The sequence below is a fragment of the Pelmatolapia mariae genome, linkage group LG3_W (genome assembly GCF_036321145.2).
Source record: "Pelmatolapia mariae isolate MD_Pm_ZW linkage group LG3_W, Pm_UMD_F_2, whole genome shotgun sequence".
NCBI lineage: Eukaryota > Metazoa > Chordata > Actinopteri > Cichliformes > Cichlidae > Pelmatolapia > Pelmatolapia mariae.
The window spans coordinates 57,912,626-57,932,465 of NC_086229.1; the positions used below are offsets into that span (position 1 = coordinate 57,912,626).

At 38.1% G+C, this 19,840-nt stretch overlaps 1 protein-coding gene across 1 annotated transcript in view; it reads left to right on the forward strand.

Annotated features, from left to right (window-relative positions):
• Nucleotides 1-19,840, forward strand: part of LOC134623806 (L-amino-acid oxidase-like) — a 67,472-nt gene that overhangs the window by 25,918 nt on the left and 21,714 nt on the right. Inside the window, exons 11-12 of the mRNA XM_065470206.1 lie at nt 1,648-1,713; nt 2,060-2,125. Coding sequence (XP_065326278.1) covers nt 1,648-1,713; nt 2,060-2,125 — 132 coding nt within the window. The remainder of the gene's footprint in view (nt 1-1,647; nt 1,714-2,059; nt 2,126-19,840) is intronic.

Here is a 19,840-nt window from a genome sequence, read left to right on the forward strand (position 1 = left end):
ATCGTTTCCTAGTCTAACCTTACTGCGTAAGCAAGATTGGTCAATTAAATTAACACTAGTTGTTATTAGGCAACATGCAGATGTCAAAATATATCATGGATAATACATTTTTTGGAACATAAATTGCATGTAACTAATGTGAAACAAATTATGTTGTGCTTTCATTTGGCAGAAGCATAAATGCTACAAATTAGTCATTTTAGCCCACAACATGATGACATTGTAATAACTGATATAGATAAGAACATTCAGGGTTGTAGGATGCAAGTGACATGTGTTAATTTTGTTTATTTTAGTAAGATTCAATTTAAAACATCCAGTTTTCAAAAACTTACTGACCAAAAAACAACAAAAAATTTTAATTATCATTTTGGTTTTGCGTTTTCTCTTTCATTTTACTATCTGCACTTTGAGATTGTTATCATGTAGAGAAAGTGCTAGATACTCAATAACATGAGTATGTTTGTGCAAATAGTGATGGGCGTGTCTATCGTGTGTGCATCTTATTTTGCTATCATTATTGCCATTTTTATACATTTTTTTTTTACCTAGTGTGCACTGACAGGATTGACAATTTTAATTCTGTTGTACTCGTTACAGCAGGGGTCTTGAACTCCAGTCCTTCAGGGCTGGTGTCCTGAAACTTTTCCATGTGTCCCAAGTTCTATAGAACTTGACTGTATGCTGAAGTGGGAATTCAGCCATTTGATTCATGTTATAGCAGCTCATGAGTAAATGAACATGGTGCAATTAAAGTACTTAAATTTAAAAGTACGTAAAAAAGTACGTAAATTTTTCCAAACACTTACATGTACTTAAAGTTACTTGAGTAGGGTTAGGGGTTACCACTTTAGCATGCAGTCAAGTTCTATACTCTTGTTAATTACCTACTAATTTTATTCAGGTGTGTTGCAACAGGGACACATGGAAAAATTTCAGGACATCGGGCTTCGAGGACTGGAGTTTGAGACCCCTGATTTACAATGACAATAAAGCTGTTCTGTTATACAGTCGTCCCTTGCTATTACGCGGCTTACCTTTCGCGACCTTACTGGGGTTTTTTGTGCAATTTTCCACGTTTTTTTTGTTTTGTTTTGTCTTTTGACAGCGCATTGTGTTCTGCGTTCTGATTGGCTGTAGACCAACGTCAATCAATCACATGCCGTGTCTCCTGTAAAGTACAGAATGCGTTCAGCTTTTCAAATCTTCGATTCTAGCAGTGTGATTCTGAAATGCTGTGCTGTATGTTTGTAAGTTTTCTTCCTGACAAACACAACATTGTCGACTAAACGTTTTGCACTGTCAACAGCAACCTGCCTTTGGTTTCATTCTATAATACTAGACTTATTTTTCTATGAAGGTTTGAACTTTGAGAGTGTTTAAACAAGAGAGAAAAGTCTGAAAATGTCCATGCCTGTCTGAGAAAAGTGTATAAAGTGTGTTGTGAGGGGTTTTACAGCCTTAAAGCATCTCCCGCGATAAACGAGGGATCACTGTATGTTAAAAATCAAGAAGCTCATCAGAACAGCTGACACTTTTGTCATGAAAATAAAACTGCAGGGATGCAGTGAACAGCAAATAGTATTCATTGTCACTGATGTTATTGTGGATATCTGTCCTCTCACTCCTGCTGTATCTCTCCATTAGATGATGACATATTGTATTCTGTCGCCATTTACTACACCCTAAGCCTGAGTGAGACCGAACTTAAAGGTGAGATTAAGGATTCCATATGTATTTAAATATGATGGGTTCTAAATATTAATTAAAAGTAATATCATGAAAAGGAAAACCACGCTAAAGCTTCACTAGTTATGCTTACAAACTATGAGGTAAAAATCAAAAAGCTGTTTTGAGCAGCTGATGTTTATGTCATTAAGATGAAACTGCAGAAAAATATTTTTCTGATGGAAGAGTGACATTATTTTCTTCTGATTGTCAGTTTTTCCTAAGATTTCAAATTAGATCTAATGAATACAGTAAATAGCAAATATTGTACATCATCACTGATGTTACTGTGGTCGCCTGTCCTCTCACTCCGGCTGTATCTGTCCACTAGATGATGACATGTTATCTTCTAGAGCCATTTACACCACCTTACGCCCAGGTGAGACTGAACTCAAAGGTAAGATTAACTGTGATTAATGATTATTTATGTGTTGTATTCAGCTAATATGTAATATGTGATGGGTGGTAAAAATTAAATAAAAAATATAATATTAAGAAAACCAACGGTTTATGGCAAAATGTTCATGGTTGTTTAGTAGCTGTCCTGTGAAGTTAATATTGGTGTGTAATATGAACAATAGCATTTTTTCTTCTCCACCTTTAAGAAAATAGATTTTTAGTTCTTTACTACTTGTATATCTGACAGGTCGCAGAAAGAAAGCTGACTGAGGACAAAATCACATCTGAGTGAAAGTCGATGAAGTAATCCACATTTATCACATATTTTTGTTGCAATTGTACAAGTTGTACATCATCTGCTGGGCTTGGTGTTAATGTCAGTGTGTAAAATGTCATGTCTTGTGTATATTCAGAAATAGCTGGCTGCCAGATGTGGCTGATCATAAGTACTCACAAAGTTCACATGCTGACAAACACTTCTGTCTGTTATGTAGAAGTTGAATTTAAACTACTTGTTGCTTCTGCTCTTTTTGCTTATGCATGAATGCTTCTCAAAAGAAAAGAGCTGCTGCAGCTCATTTCTTTTGAACAGCAGGTACTCACTGTGGTCAACCACTAATATAAATCTGTCGCTTTGTTTGCCAGATGAACCAAATTTGTGGCAAGCAGTGAAATATAACTGCACAGTTTTATCCTCAGCATGTCTACACGTAGAAAGTTACATAGTGCACAGATGAATAAGTTGTGGCTCATTTCATACTGACGCAGTAGCTGTTCAGTTGAGTCACCCAAAATAAGCTGATTTTGTTTTATTTGACATGTTTTTGGTCAGACTGTGTGAAAGCAGAAGTCAGAAGCTGAAAAAGTGTAACGCTATAATCTCAGCATCTAAATTGGATTTAGATGCTAAGAGGTGGTGCTCAGCTCATTTCTAACTATTTTTAGACAATATTCTTGATCGGCTATATATCAGTTCCCGAATGTCAGAAATTTCAGACTAAACCTTATCGAGCTGCTTCTTAAAAGATGGCTAAAAAAGGGTGACTTCACTTTTTCTGTTTTTAATCCACAAAAACTTTGTCACTTTACAAGTCATTTTATAAAGTTACAAAGCTTTGTCATGTTTTGTGATCAATTACAATTTGCAAAGTAACTTGTTACTTTGCAAAGTGCAGAGGCTCAAAAGAAAAATAGCCAAAAACGTTTTAAAGTTTGAGGGAAAAAAAACAACATATATTTGTGAAGTATAATTTTTTATTCTTCATATCTTTTTTGCTAGGAAAGCAACCCTAAAACTGCCCTAGATATGTTAATGAAATGTAGGATAAAAATCATGAAGCTGTTTGGAGCAGCTAATATTTATGTCATTAAGATGAAACTGCAGAAAAATAATATCATGATGTTATGATCTTCTGATTGTCAGATTTTCCTAAGATTTCAAATTCGACCTAATGAATATAGTGAATAGCAAATAGTGTTCATCATCACTGATGTTACTGTCGTTGTCTGCTCTCTCATTATGGCTGTATCTCATCACTAGATGATGACGTGTTATGTTATAGAGCCGTTTACTATGATTCCTTATGTGCTGCATTCAGATAATATGAAATATGTGATTGGTGGTAAATATTAAAATTACATGTGTTTACTGTTTTGGGTGTTTAAGCAATCGAGAAGAACTGTAATATGAACTCGCATTTGTTTCTATGCTTTAAAAAACAAGTCCATTTTTTGTTCTGTACTTCTTGTATATTTGAAAGGTCTCATACAAAGAGCGGAATGAAGACAAAATCACATCTGAGTGAAAGTGAAGACATTTATCGCAATTGAACAAGTTGTACATAATCTGCTAGGCTTGGTGTTAATGTCAGTGTGTAAAATGTCATGTCTTGTGTATATTCAGAAATAGCTGGCTGCCAGATGTGGCTGATCATAAGTACTCACAAAGTTCACATGCTCACATGCACAAGTTAAAATTAAGCCAGTTGTTGCTTCTGCTCTTTTTGCTTGTGCATGAATGTTGTTCAAAAGAAGAGCTGCTGCAGCTCATTTCTTCTAAACAGCAGGTTCTCACTGTGGTCAACCGCTGATGTAAATGTGTCGCATTGCTTTGTCTTCTAAAACAGAGCAGTGAAATACACCTACACCTACAAGTTTACTGGGCATGACTCTGTGTGAAGTGTGGTCTAGTGCAGAGACTGAATAAGTTGTGGCTTGTCAGCAGAAACTGTTCACTAAAGTCAAAGAAAACAAGCCAATTTGTTTTTTAGCTCAGACTGTGTGTCTTGAGAAGTGTGAAGAGGATATGATTAAGATGCTGAGAGGTGATGCTCAGCTCTTTTATGCTTGACTTTAAGTGACTTTTTTGAAATAAATGGATTACACGGCGGCCTTTTCCTGTTTCATATGTTAGGCTATCCCCTCTCTAAATTTGTAATCAAACATATTGCATTACCCAAACAAAACACACAATAAGGGGCTCTAGCATTCTGTTAATGTTGGTCAGTTACATGATGGACCTGGAGCCAGCACAAAAGAGCCAGCAGTGCACGTGCAGGAATGCATTTCTTACTTGGAAACTCACATTTAAAGAAGAAAGGGATGGGCGAAATTTGACTGTTAAATGCACACTCTGTTTGCCAGCAACCAAGCTGCTCTCAGCATCAAAAGACCCCACCTCAAACCTAAAGAAACATCGGGAAGTAAGTTCTTTCTTAAAAACTAATTTTTGTTAGAGAGAAACAAAAACCTGCAGCTTCAGAATCTGAGCAGTCAGCTTTCAGCCCCGACGGCGTGTTCCTGTATGTGCCATCGAGCGAGAAACCCAACAGATTCTGATGCATCAGGTCCGTGCTTTGTGTTTTAACTGTTTGGTGGTTGCTGAAATAAGTTTGTGAGGTTTAACCTGAGATTCTGGTATTTCTGGCAAAATACATTTATTTTAAAAATGGATCTAGGAGTTAATGAATCCATATCACTTTATTCAAGATAAAATCGATTTGACATACAACAAAATCTGAGATACTTTCAAAGCATAAGAATAAAAGTTTTATTTAAATAATGTTCTTTGAAGATCAAATTCAATGTGTCACATTTGAAAAAAAACCCAATATACTTAAAAAAGATCTCACAAAAATAGTTTTAGAGAACTTACACACCTTTACTGTTTCCATAGTGCCTGTATGCCTCTTCCAAAAACTTTGTGCTTTTCACCATCAGACACAATTACTCACAATTATCTAAGACTTGCCATCAAATGCACCGCTTCTTCACAATCATTTGTGCGCTCTCCTGAGGTGTGCTGGATCAGATCCACATGCAGTCTTCTGTACTGGGGGGTAAAATTGGCTCTTTGGCAGTTCATCTAAAAATATCTGAAAGAGCGATGTTTTAAGTGGACAAACTGTCTAGTGGACTCTTGTATGACTACAAGAGTATCAGGCGTGTTAGAAAGCTGCATTGAGGGAACAGCTATATTGACAGAACAACCTTTTTGCTGCACAGTCAAAAGAAAGAAGCATTGAACATAAAAGTTTTGCGTTTCAATCATGAACTGTGCTCCACCGACCCCTCCCTTTCAGGACAAACATCAACATTCCTTCGCACATCTGTGATGGCCATAACATGTCCTAATATGTCCCTATGGCAATTCGTGACACTTCTCACAGCTGGCACGCTTCCGAGAAAGGTCAAAAGGTCATGGGAAAGTCCCAAGGTGTTACTGTGGCTGTATCCCAATTCAGGCTCTGCAGCCTTAAAGGCCGATTACGTCACAGCGATGCAACAAAGGCTGTCCCAATTCAAAGGCTGCTCGAAATGCAGCCTCAAATGCGTCCTTCATTTCCCTGAATTTTAAGGATGGGTCTGTGTAGACTTCATGGCCCAACATATCCCACAATTCATAGTGTGGCGGTGGGTGTGGATAATTTTGCTGAAAAAAACGGTGGAAGTGGGTCGGCCAAAGAGTAAACTTTCAAAAGTAAGTACTGAATATTATGTCACCTATTTATGTGCAAATGTTTAATAAAGAAGAACATTAAAACATTACTGTTGGCCACATGTCGGCAAAGTTATGTGACATTAGCGATGTTTGTACTAATTTGGTTTTAAAGCCTCTACTTTAAAATATACGCCGTTCAATAGTCGACCTTAATCTTACAGAGAATGTGATGATTTTATGGATAATTAAAGTCAGTCATATATCCACAAACACAACAAGCTGAAAGTCAGTGAATGCTGCCCGGTTTGCAGTCCTGAATATGACGGCACAAGCAGGATTCACTGCACTGTTAATGTTAGCTATGTTATATTGCTGCCTCTGTTTGGTGGTGTCGAGCCAAACGGACTTTAACGTGTGTTTGCACTCTCTCTCTTTTTCTTTCTCTCTGATTGTGGAATAAAAGTATGAACATGTATTTAGGGATGTGCAGCAGTGGACAAGTTACACTTGTGTTTGAATCCTGCAGCTTATCACACATTTGATTTCCATGTGTGAGAACTGCAAGTGTCCAGAGTGAGGACAGACTGAGGGACCCACTGCTGCACATCATCTGTGAGGCTTTGCACCACTGATGATCCACCAGGACAAACTCAGCAGTGTGTGAGGAAGAGGAGGAGGAAGAGCCAGCAGCAGCTGACAGATGGAGAGAATAGACAGACGGTTCCCTGTTTGTGAAGGACTGCTAGAAAAGTTTAAAATAACTAATTGTCTGTGGCTTGCACTGGCTTTTCTTTCTGACTCTCCCTGTTTCAAATTCAGCTGTGCTGGATGTTTCTGGATTGAAATCCTATGAACACATTCAGCCAAGATGTGCTTTTCGCAGGGTGCACTGTGAAATAATCCTCATTCGTGACATTGATGAGATGTGAACTGGTCAGTTCAAGATGAAGCCATGGTTTTACCTGGTCTGCAACACTTTGTCCGATGTGAGTTTCAGGAAGTTAATCTGCAAAATAAGACGCATATTACATACTGTAACTGTGAAAATGACCAAGCAATTTCATCACCCAAAAAATAAAAATATCCTGTTTGGTTTGGGCAGGCACACACCTGAGATGGAACTTTGATCATCGAAACACACCACCTCTGTAGAAAAAGGAAAATTATTTCAGACAATATGAAAGTAAGTGCTAGACAGCAATATTGACCACTTTTTTGCTAATTACACAGTTGTCGTCTTGTTCTTTTCCATGGATGTGTATGTGGCGGGTGTGGTTCGTGGCGAGGCTGACACACCTGAGCTGCATCAGCTCGTCACGACTCCACTGCATATGAGTCAACTGTGTCCTGTTGTAGTTGTTGTTGTTGTGTACGAATGTCTGTGAGCTGGAAAGCTGCAGCCAGGAGTCGTCTGAACAAGCAACTGTCATAAAGATGCTGAAAAGTTTTGAAGTATGGTCAGGTCCGTCCATGGCCTTGCACAGTGACTCAAGGTGGAGCTTCGTCCATTCCTAACTTCTGGTACCGTCCAGACTTTTAAGGGTTCTCAGCTTCCACTCCATGGGAGCCAGTCTGATCTAGCATCAAGGAAAAAAGGAAAATTCATGAAAAAAGATGTTTTTCATAAATGTTTTTTTTTTAATATTACTGATAGTCATACAATTAGCTTCACTTTTTAATTAACCTTCAATAATGATTTGTCAGGATCCAAACATTTGTCATTCAGTGGAAACTGTCTTTTCTTTATTAGAGGCTGTAGTAGTTTCTTGGCTTTTTCAAAGGCCTCTGCTGCACCTGTAAAGGATAAAGTTATGCAAATCAATCCACAGCTATTTCTATATTCTAATTGGTCTTGAAGCAATATAATTTTGATTATAAATGTTGTATTAGCAGGAGTGCACCTCTGCTTTGTTCTGGATTTGCACCTATAACGAAATAAAGCCAGTTTTTGCTAGATTTTTTTTTATCCATTCATAAACAAAGTGGCTTTAACTCAAAATATGTATTTGAGGAGGAAATTAAAAAAAAATTGTTGTTCAGTTGATGACCACAGAGCATCACATAGTCACGAGGCTTCTCCTATACTGCCATCTAGTGTTTACTGCTGACATTGCTGCAGATGATGAGGAGAATTAACATATTGTTCAGTGCAACAGGAAAATGCCACATCAAGCGTTGGTAAAGTTACTCTGGGAATTTTCTTTTAGGAAATTTTGCTTTAAGAGCCGTTGATAACGTTAAAAAAAACTCAAGCTCTACTCTTATTCACCTAAATTATCATAATAACAATTGAACTTCTAACATTTTTATTGCAATTGAACAGTTGCTTACACAGCGAAATTAGGTAGTAAGACCACCAAAGTGTGAAAGTAAAGAAAAGAAAAAAATCTAAGTAACTTACTGAACTTGTCTGTGCTTTCAGTGTTGTATTCATCTATTATTCATCTTCATCTGCATTGCTGTTATGGGTTGCGTCCTTCTCCCATATGAACTTCCAGTATTGTGCCGTCTCCAGCCTTGATGGTGCTATCCTCATGTTGCCCCTGTGCCACTAAAAGCACACCTTGGATGATTCTGTGGAGAACAGCTAGTTTATTCTCCTGCGCTTTATCTCTCTGGTGTATCTCTTCAAGCTAGTGGCCAAAGCTGTGACTCTTTGCTTGTGCACCTTTCTGCAGCTCCAATTGTCACGGTTGGGGAAAGAGAGCGTCCAGGCGTGGAGCTCTGAATGCAAGGTAGTGCGTTTATTTACAGTGAAAAAGGTTGACAACAGGTCAATGTGCAAAAAAGTGATTCAGCTGGTGGCTGAATCAGTCGTAGGTGAGGCAGCTCCAGAGCGGCAGCGCTTCTGGTTTGGAGGTCACTCGTTGCCGTGCGAACTCCATAAACAATCGCCACGGAGCTGGAGAGAGAGGAAAGAGAGGAAAACACGCACACACAAACACAGGCAGGTCGACCGGTCGGGGGAACCATCCGACCATTACACACACACACACACACACACACACAGACACACATATAGGTGTGTGTGTGTGGTAGCTCCGATGCTACCTTTATCTTGGATTCCAGACACTATGTGTGTGTGTGTATGTATGTGTATGTATGTATGTATATATGTATGTATGTATGTATGTATATATATATGTATGTATGTATGTATGTACAGTGGGGCAAAAAAGTATTTAGTCAGCCACCGATTGTGCAAGTGCCCCCACCTAAAATGATGACAGAGGCCAGTAATTTGCACCAGAGGTACACGTCAACTGTGAGAGACAGAATGTGAAAAAAAAATCCATGAATACACATGGTAGGATTTGTAAAGAATTTATCCGTAAATCAGGGTGGCAAATAAGTATTTGGTCACCTCAAACATGGACAATCCCTGGCTCCCACAGACCTGTAACGTCTTCTGTAAGACGCTTTTCTGTCCCCCACTCGTTACCTGTATGAATGGCACCTGTTCGAACTCATCATCTGTATAAAAGACACCTGTCCACAGCCTCAAACAGTCAGACTCCAAACTCCGCCATGGCCAAGACCAAAGAGCTCTCGAAGGACACCAGGAAAAGTATTGTAGACCTGCACCAGGCTGGGAAGAGTGAATCTACAATAGGCAAGCAGCTTGGTGTGAAAAAATCAACTGTGGGAGCAATCATCAGAAAATGGAAGACATACAAGACCACTGATAATCTCCCATGATCTGGGGCTCCACGCAAGATCTCATCCCGTGCGGTCAAAATGATCATGAGAACGGTGAGCAAAGATCCCAGAACCACACGGGGGGACCTGGTGAATGACCTGCAGAGAGCTGGGACCAAAGTAACAAAGGTCACCATCAGTAACACATTAAAACGGCAGGGAATCAGATCCCGCAGTGCCAGACGTGTTCCGCTGCTGAAGCCAGTGCATGTCCAGGCCCGTCTGAAGTTTGCCAGAGAGCACATGGATGATACAGCAGAGGATTGGGAGAATGTCATGTGGTCAGATGAAACCAAAGTAGAACTTTTTGGTTTAAACTCAACTCGTCGTGTTTGGAGGACGAAGAATACTGAGTTGCATCCCAAGAACACCATACCTACTGTGAAGCATGGGGGTGGAAACATCATGCTATGGGGCTGTTTTTCTGCCAAGGGGACAGGACGACTGATCCGTGTTAAGGACAGAATGAATGGGGCCATGTATCGTGAGATTTTGAGCCAAAACCTCCTTCCATCAGTGAGAACTTTGAAGATGAAACGCGGCTGGGTCTTCCAACATGACAATGATCCAAAACACACCGCCCGGGCAACAAAGGAATGGCTCCGTAAGAAGCATTTGAAAGTCCTGGAGTGGCCTAGCCAGTCTCCAGACCTCAACCCCATAGAAAATCTGTGGCGGGAGTTGGAAGTCCGTGTTGCTCGGCGACAGCCCCAAAACATCACTGCTCTGGAGAAGATCTGCATGGAGGAATGGGCCAAAATACCAGCTACTGTGTGTGCAAACCTGGTAAAGACCTATAGTAAACGTTTGACCTCTGTTATTGCCAACAAAGGTTATGTTACAAAGTATTGAGTTGTATTTTTGTTATTGACCAAATACTTATTTGCCACCCTGATTTACGGATAAATTCTTTACAAATCCTACCATGTGTATTCATGGATTTTTTTTTCACATTCTGTCTCTCACAGTTGACGTGTACCTCTGGTGCAAATTACTGGCCTCTGTCATCATTTTAGGTGGGGGCACTTGCACAATCGGTGGCTGACTAAATACTTTTTTGCCCCACTGTATATGTGTGTGTGTGTGTGTGTATATGTATGATCAAAATCTAGAATTGATAAAACATAAAATTCAAATAAATAAAAGGGCATAAAACAACTAGTAGGCTGCAGGGAGATGCGATCGCATTTGACTGAAATGGAACCCTGTTCGGCCTCAGTCACCACGGAAACACAGGAAGAGGAAGTTCTGACAAAAGAATATATCCTCAGTTCAGTCTGACACTCATACAGTCAGCAGCAAGACAACATGGAGGTCAGATTTGGCACCATCAGACTCTGTGAGTACTGACATTGTCTGCTTATAAAAATATTAAGTCTGTAGAGAAAATGCACGCAGGGGAAATTAATATGTACAAAATGCACCCATATACTTGTATGTATTCATTTTGGACATTTGTAACCGCTCACTAATAAATGCATAGGACTTTTTACTACTGATGGAAAAAAAAAACATTAAAAAACATGTTAAATATTAAAACTGTCATTCTCAATCTTTTCAGTGATGAATGTTCTGATGCTGTTGGTTACAGTAGCTGAATTCAGTGATTCTCAAACATATAGTAAGTTTTTAAATATTGGATTTTTTTTATGGATTTTTTTATTTGAGGCTGCATGTTGGTATAATAGTGTGCATAATTGATTTTATATATATGTCTTAACAATCTGAAAGTATCTGAAACTACTGCAGTTGTTATTTTCCAGCTAAAAAAATAGCTACAACATACACCTCTAAAACAGTTCTGAAATAACTGCTTGCATATCTATATTTACCATTACAGTAACTATATGTGGTAAATCTTTATCATTTGAAAGCTTACATGTTTAATGTGTATACATTTGTGTTTGTCTGAAAAACACTACGAAGGAGCACATGTGCAATAACCTTAAGTTTGAGACTATTTTGCTCAAATTAAAAAAGGGGTCTGTATTTGATTTTCTGTCTCAGATTCAGGTTTTCCTCAAGTTGTTCCAAACAGACAGCAGTTCTTTCAAACAGAACCTATAATGATCAGCTGTGAAGGGCTAAATAGGCAGACTGGATGGAGAGTGATGAAAAAGATGAATGGAGATGTTAGAACATGTGCTTCAACCTGGGAAAGATCATTTGGACCTTGCAATATTATTAATGCATATCCATCAACTGACAGCGGAGAATACTGGTGTGAAAATGGAGAAATACAAAAAAGCAACTCTATCAACATAACTGTAACTGGTATGCCCATGGAAAAAACAACTTTGCATTGACATATTTAGTCCATCAACTATATCACTTACAGTAAAGCACGGTGTCATTTTGGTTGGTTACTGTAGGTTTTCATTGGCAGTAAGGGATAATTTTTCTTCATAAAATGCATCATAACCATAATGCGCACACAAACACACACACACACACACACACACACACACACACACACATACACACACACACACACACATATATATATATATATATATATATATATATATATATATATATATATATATTTTTTTTTTTTTTTACTGTATGTGCATTGTAATAAGCAGATTATTTAAAAATGACATGAGCTATTTTCTGTAGTATTTAATGAGTTCTATGTATGTATAATTTGAATAAAAATCACTATTAGAGACAAAATAACTGTAATATCTTCTGCCATTTAGATTTAGAGAGTCATGTGATCCTGGAGCTTCCTGTCCAACCTGTAATGACGGGAGAAAATGTTGCCTTGCGTTGTAGAAAAAAGGATGCAAACTCCAACTACACTGCAAAATTCTATAAAAATGGCATTTTCATTGGGAGCAGCTCATCAGGAAACACAATGACTCCCTCTATATCAAAATCTGATGAAGGACTCTACAAATGTAGCATTGCTGATGCTGGAGAATCACCAGAGAGCTGGCTTAACATCAAAGGTGAGCTATACCTGTGTTTTCTTTTTTAAATAACAGGTAATACTTTTGTTAAATTTTGTTTTAGCCAAAACTAATTATCAGACAACTGATAATACCTACAACTGTAGCATTTTAAGACTTAAGGTTTTGTAAAGAAAAACACGTTTTTTTTTCATTATGTGATATTGACTGTTGTTTTTTCCTAGCTGCTTTTAATTGTTAATTTGTTTTATGTAACATTTTTAAAATGTTGTAAATGAATTATTTGATCATTTAGCAATTAAAAATTCCTTGAGATAATAATTATTCTGAATTGTCCCAGTATAATGAAAATTAAAACTGGTGAATAAGACTCACTTTTCATTATCTTTATAGCGACTGATTTTCAAGCACACGGTTCTTCTCAACCCACCGGACTTATTGTGCTGCGCTCCATTGGTCTCATTTCTTTGTTGGTGACTTTTCTTCTGTCGGTGGGACTTCCACGATATTGGAAGCGTAAACTGTCTTTAGAAGTACTCAAAAAGAAAAATAAAGTTTTATAAATTCTACATTTACATTTTACCTTTTCAGTTATAACAGACATCCATCTTTAATAACCTTAACCAAGTGCTAGTACATCCACAACTAATTTTGTTGTCAAAATTCCTGTTATACTGCTTAATTAGTTTAGGGAAAACTTTATTGATATCTACCAGCATATTTGTCAATGTTCATAACCAACCAACAACAATGATTAACACTTTTTTCATTGTCTCCACAGACAACATATTCAGTTCACCAAAGGTAATTTACCTGTTTTTAACACACTGACAAGAACAATGCAATAAAAATTATCAACTACAGCGGTTCCTCATTTATCACGGGAGTTGCGTTCTAAAAATAACCCGCAATAGGTGAAATCCGCAAAGTAGCCAACTTTATTTTTTACAATTATTATAGATGTTTTAAGGCTGTACACTTTTCTCAGACAGGCATGAACATTTTCACACTTTTCCCTCTTGTTTAAACACTCTCAAAGTTCAAACCTTTGTAGAAAAATAAGTCCAGTGTTATAGAGTTAAACCAAAGATCAAACCCTGTTTTCAGGTCCAGAACATGGGAATAGAGCAGCTGCGAGATAATTCAACATTAATGAATCAATGGTACGGAAGTAGAGGAAGCAAGAAGAATGAGTTCAGCAAAGTTTGACTCATCTGACTATTTTGTTTCGCTTAATGTACCTTATTGCACAACTTTTTTGTGCAATGGTCAGGATCTTCCTCTGCCTTTTGGGTGCAAAAGGTTTCATCGACATAGTTTTTGTTGGAAAATGCACAAAAAATATTTGCGAAACAGCAAGGCCACGAAAGGTGAAACGCGTTATAGCGAGGGACCACTGTACATAGAACTAAACATTAAATCACATCTCCTCTCAGTTATAGTTTCCGTTAATCCTTATGATCAGACTGCTCTAATGTGAAAACCAGAAAATAGGGAGTTGTATAAAACATGTTTTAATGTTTGTTCCTTTTAAGATTGTCGGAGAGTGTCTTCTGAGAGAATACAAGTGCTTATAAGCATTTTAGAATCAGGAATACAAATGCACAGATAAAAATGACAACATGAATCCCTCAACATACGGTGCAGCAGCAGATGTTGGTTTGATATATTTTAAGGTCTGTTTTCTATTTATGAAATCAAAATTGTAATACTGCATATCAATAAATAGATTCACAAGTATGATCAACAATGTTACACCATCGAAGCTAGCAAAGTCTTTACTAATTAGGTAAGATGGTCACTTTATAAATAATGGCATATATAAAATGGAAGACTGCATTTGAACCTTTACGTTTTCACATGTTGCTTGGATGCTCTCTAGTGTGAGACAGTTTGTCTATCTAAATTGTTAATAAATTAGTTAATAAATTAGACGGAATTATTTCATATATTTGTGTATAAATCTAAAAAAACAAATCAAACATATGAATGCTAGATAAAGCCAATGCAATCTAAAATGCTAGTTATTACATTATCAGCACACAAAAACAAACAATAAATTCAATGAGTTGATTTATCTGACTGTTTTGTTTCGCTTAATGCGCCTTATAATCTGGTGTGCCAGAAGTCCAACTTTCTGTGCGATGGTTAGCATCTTCCTCTGCCTTTTGGGGCTACTGTGCAAAACATTTCGTCGACATTATTTTTGTTGGGGAGAAAACTTACAAACATACAGTACAGCACTTCAGAGTGACACTGCTAGCGACTGAAGATTTATGTAAATTTCACACATTCTGTTCTGTACAGGAGACATGGCACAGAGGAGATTGATTGACCATGGTCTACAGCCAGTCAGGACACAGAACACAATGCGCTGTAAAAAAAAAAGGGCATGCAAAATTGCACACAAAAAAAAATCCACGAAACAGCGAAGCCGCGAAAGGTGACCCATGTTTTAGCGAGGGACCACTGTATCTGCAAAAATCAAATAGGAGATTCTGAGACCAACTAAGTCGAAGTCTTCTGCCATTTGTCTAGGTCCTTGAAATTCTGTCCTCAAAAATTATACACAGAATCACTGACAAGGTCTAGTCCTGGAGGAATCCACCACGCACTGGGAATGAGTTCAACTTATTGCTGACAATGCGGTCCAAGCTTTTGTAATGGTTTTATAAGGACCGAAAGTCTCGTACCGCAACGGGCCAGAAAACCCAGACTGAAGCACCTCCTACAGAACAGTACAAGCGACACAGTCAAATGCCTTCTCCAAGTTCACAAAGCATATGTAGACTAGTTGGGCTAACCTTCATGCACACTCACATATCCTCTAGAGGGTAAAGAGCTGGTCCAATGTTCTGCGACTGGGATGAAAACTGCATTGTTCCTCTTGTATCTGAGATTCAACTAACGGACTAATTCTCTTTTCCAGCACCCTGGCCTGCTCTGCCAATCCAGAGGTACCGCCCAATTTCCATGGAACATTGGATGTTGTAGAGCTGTCTTGGTTGACACGCCTCTACAGAGCATTCAGGAACACTGTGCGAGTCTAACCCAGACCAAATGCTCTGCCATCAAGGATTTGTGTACTGCCTGTGTGACCTCACCCCCAGAGTGGATGAGTCATCTACCTTATCCCCAGACTGTGCTCTATGGAAGACGGATCATTGACCTTTAGGAGGTTCAATGATCCGTTAGTTGAGCATCAGCAGCACTCCACCTGCACTATACACATGTGGGTTTAGCACCACTTTCCCTTCCTGATGGCTTACCAGAATCAGTTCGAGGCAGTCTGAAAGCCATCATAGACCCTGGGATCCCTGGGACATACAAATCCCTCCATTTCATTTCATTTAATTAAGTTCTTTTTCAGGGATCACGTACAAGCAGAAGAAAACACTGACTGAACGACAGATAGCCAAATAAAACTTTGTATTCACTATGATAAGGCAGTGATTCATGGAGGTAAATTTCTTATCGCTTGCCATTAATTAAACTGCTGTCATTATAATGACTGTATTCATCCTATTTCTATTTATCCTATTATTTATCCTGAAATATTGGGGTCGGTTCTATAGCAAATGCAGGGAAAAATTTTCTAAGAAAGCAAATAAGTTGTATTGAGGTAAGCAAAGGAATCTTAATAACAAAGCACCACACAGAGGTTGAGCTTGCTGTTCCACCCTAAAGTGGTAGGGCGAGCTCTTTATTAAACACTTGCTTGTGCTATGCTGTCCTTCCGAGCATCAATAACAGCATAGCCGAACTCACTCATGGTACTGCATTCTTTCCATCAAACAATGACTGCCAGTGACTTTGTACCGCAATATAAACAGAACAGTTAAAAGTCATGTAACCGTAAACAGTAAAACAAGAACATGTCCCAAGGCATGATGGGCGATAACTAGCTGCTCCCCCAACACGCCACAATATGATTGTTTGCTTGCAGGGCACCAGGAGAGATGAGTCCTCCATCATAGATGGTGTGGTACGTGAAAATGGTCACCTGCAGGTTAAAGTTCATTGGATCTCTAACCCACATTCACTGCCACTGTACTTAGGGGAAGTTACAGACTTTCTTCTGCACTTACATTTGGATCGCCTAAATCCATGACAGTCGTTCAAGCAGTAATACCAGGACTGGAAACAATCCATCCTTAAAATATTACAACACACCAGCTTCTGTGTTTGAATGCAAAACAAATGTCTTGTTTAAACTAGAGACTGCACTTGTGACAGAACAATAAATATATTTTATTTTGATTATATTAGTAATGTAACTTGCAAAACAAAGTTGTGGAAAGCCTAAACTTAGTTTCGGAATAATTAAATATGAGACTTTGTTTCACTGTAAGATTGTAACAATATAATTGTTTGTTGTTCAGCAGAACAGTGTCCAGTATGTTGGCTGATATACTTTTTTGCATTTGAAAATAAAAGTTGGACTGATTTTAACACCATTACAAGAAGTGTCGTTAATTATTCTTTTTGAATGATAATCAGGTTACCACAAATTGTCTTTAATTTAGTAGAACTTGGAGTGTTTGTCAGTGGGTAAACAATTAGTATTGCACAGTCAGAAACATCAAGTTATTCTTAGTACTGCATACTTGCAAAGAGTAAGTTGTCCTAACAGTCATCTCAAGTAAGCATTACTCAATTTTTTTGAGGCAATGAGTTTGCATGTTTTTTTTTTTTTGGTTTTTTTTCTTTAGTTCTGGGAATTAATTAAATTTTACAGTGAATAAATGGAAATATTGTTAGGTAAGTGCATTAGTAAAGCAGTAATCATTTATATATGTATCTGTTCTTCATAACTCAATGGATCAAAAGGATAAAAGTTAACATAGGCTACATAATCATGTTTAATTTTTTTTTAATTATTGTATACATGATTATTATATCATCTCACACTCTAAAAAATGTTTCGCTGGCTGAACTTCAAAAATTTGTTGCAACAATTTATAATCAGCTTTTAAATAATAAACGTTGTATATTATTAAGTAAATCCAGAAATTAATTTTTAGCTTTGGCTAACTCAGCTTGTTTAACCAACTGGCATGATTTACTTTGGCCTCTAAAAGCATAGTTAAATAGTTAAATCTAATGTTAATTTAGATTTTCTGGTAATATTGAGTAACTTTTCCGCAAAAATAAGAAAAAAAAGTAATCCACTTCTGTGTCATACAACATAAATCAAACATTACAGCAGCCATTGAATTATAAATGAGTGGGCAAAACAATAATGTACTTAAGTACAATCCCTCCACAAACAACGTCAGGAACAAAAGAAAATGTAACATGTTTATTACCTGGACAAGGAACATTTAGTGAATCAGAAACTAAAACATACCAATTCACTCAGTTTTCCTTACTCCACAATGGAATCTACTAATTCTGCAAGACTGAACACACCAGGTAATCAACGGTGTGTAGTGTATTAATAGCTGGGAAACAAGCAGAGCAGTGGGGCCTAATTACCGAATTTGAGAACCGATATAAAGATTTGTAAAGATATATTAAATATAGTGGTCAATAAATATATAAAGTCTTCCAAATTACAATAATTTTAAGCCATGCCCTTCTAAAATGCAATTGGTTTTTGCAAATCTGCTTATTATGTTAAACTTTAACTTATCAACTTGGTAAATGTCGCAGAATCAAAGAAAATGACAACACATTTTAATGTTCAACATGCAACAGTCCAAAGGTAAGGTTATATGTATTATGAACTCTCAAAACTACACTCATGTAGGACTCCATAATAAAACATAAGAAGAGGCACAACTGAAAACTACAGTCTAATTAACATTTGTTTCACGACAGAGGTTTGTACTTAAGAGACATTACGAGTGGGCTGGCTTTTTCAATTCAATTCAATTTTATTTATTTATGAGAGCGGTGTATTTCCCTTGGGTGGGGGGATCCCGGAGGAGGGTCATCACACGGCGGGTGGACAGCGGATCCAGCGAGGCCACCGCATGATGGTATTTCGTGTCGTCGGCTGAAACGCCACGAAGAGCAAACTGAGCTTCGACGTGCACGAACCACGTGTGAAGCCAAAAATCCACAGCTTAACCGCCACAGCAAAAATTAAAACGTACAGCTCTCTTTTCACTTTCACGACATAAATGAAGACAGACAATAAACAGCAGTGACGTTTGTAGGGTTACTGAAGTTGGGTTAGCTTGTATATAATGATGTGCTATGTGGTGGCTAGCTACACAGCTATGTTAGCATAACATACACACAGTGAATCTGGAGAATGAATGCTAACGTTTTTCCACTCGATAAACGTTAATGTGAGGGTTCCTGATGGTTAGAGACAAATGCAATTGCATGGCTGCAAACGCACCAAACTTCAGTCAGGAGAACAACCGAGATAATCCATCCACAAAACAAGGTTAGTCATTAATATACTGCTGCATGAGCTGGGCTGTAGTTACATAATAAGATTTTAAAAACTGAGCCGGCCGACAGTGATCACTGACTGTTTTTAGGGGCTTGTTCAGATTAAATAGAACAAGATACAAAGCTTTGAAACATGTTAAAACACAACAGCCTTAATAAATGCAGAGTAGTTTGGACCCGGAAATTGTAATTCATCTATTTAGAATTCAGTGCTTAGTTAACTCACCGAACACAGTCTAGGGGAAACACACCTCTACTTCGATAAGAATTCAGTTAAATGTTGCGCCCGTCATGATACGAACATATGCTATGGGGTTGGCCTCGGCTGTATGTATGGTCTCACACACACCTATGGCTAACCAAAGTAACCACCAGAGTGACAGATTTAAATGATAACAGAAAAAAAGACATTTGGCTTTTTACTTTTGTAGAGTAACAACTAGCTTTGCAGACTAAGTGTCAATTCACATCATGTAGTAGTGATGTGTCGGTCGCGAACGAAACGGCTCTTAGAGCTGACTCTTTGAATTGAACGCCGCGAGCCGGCTCCTTGTTGTTTTGTTTTTCTTTCTCTCGCCCTCTCTCTCGCACTTTTTTTCCGCTTCACTCCGCACGCGAGCCTTGTGCTTTGCGCTGGGAAGAGGGGGGAGGGGCGGTAGTTACACTCTCAGTAGCACAGGAACAGAGCGGGAGGGAGAGAGAGAGAAAGAGAGCCAGGGACAACAACGTCACATTAGAAAGGTATAGTAAT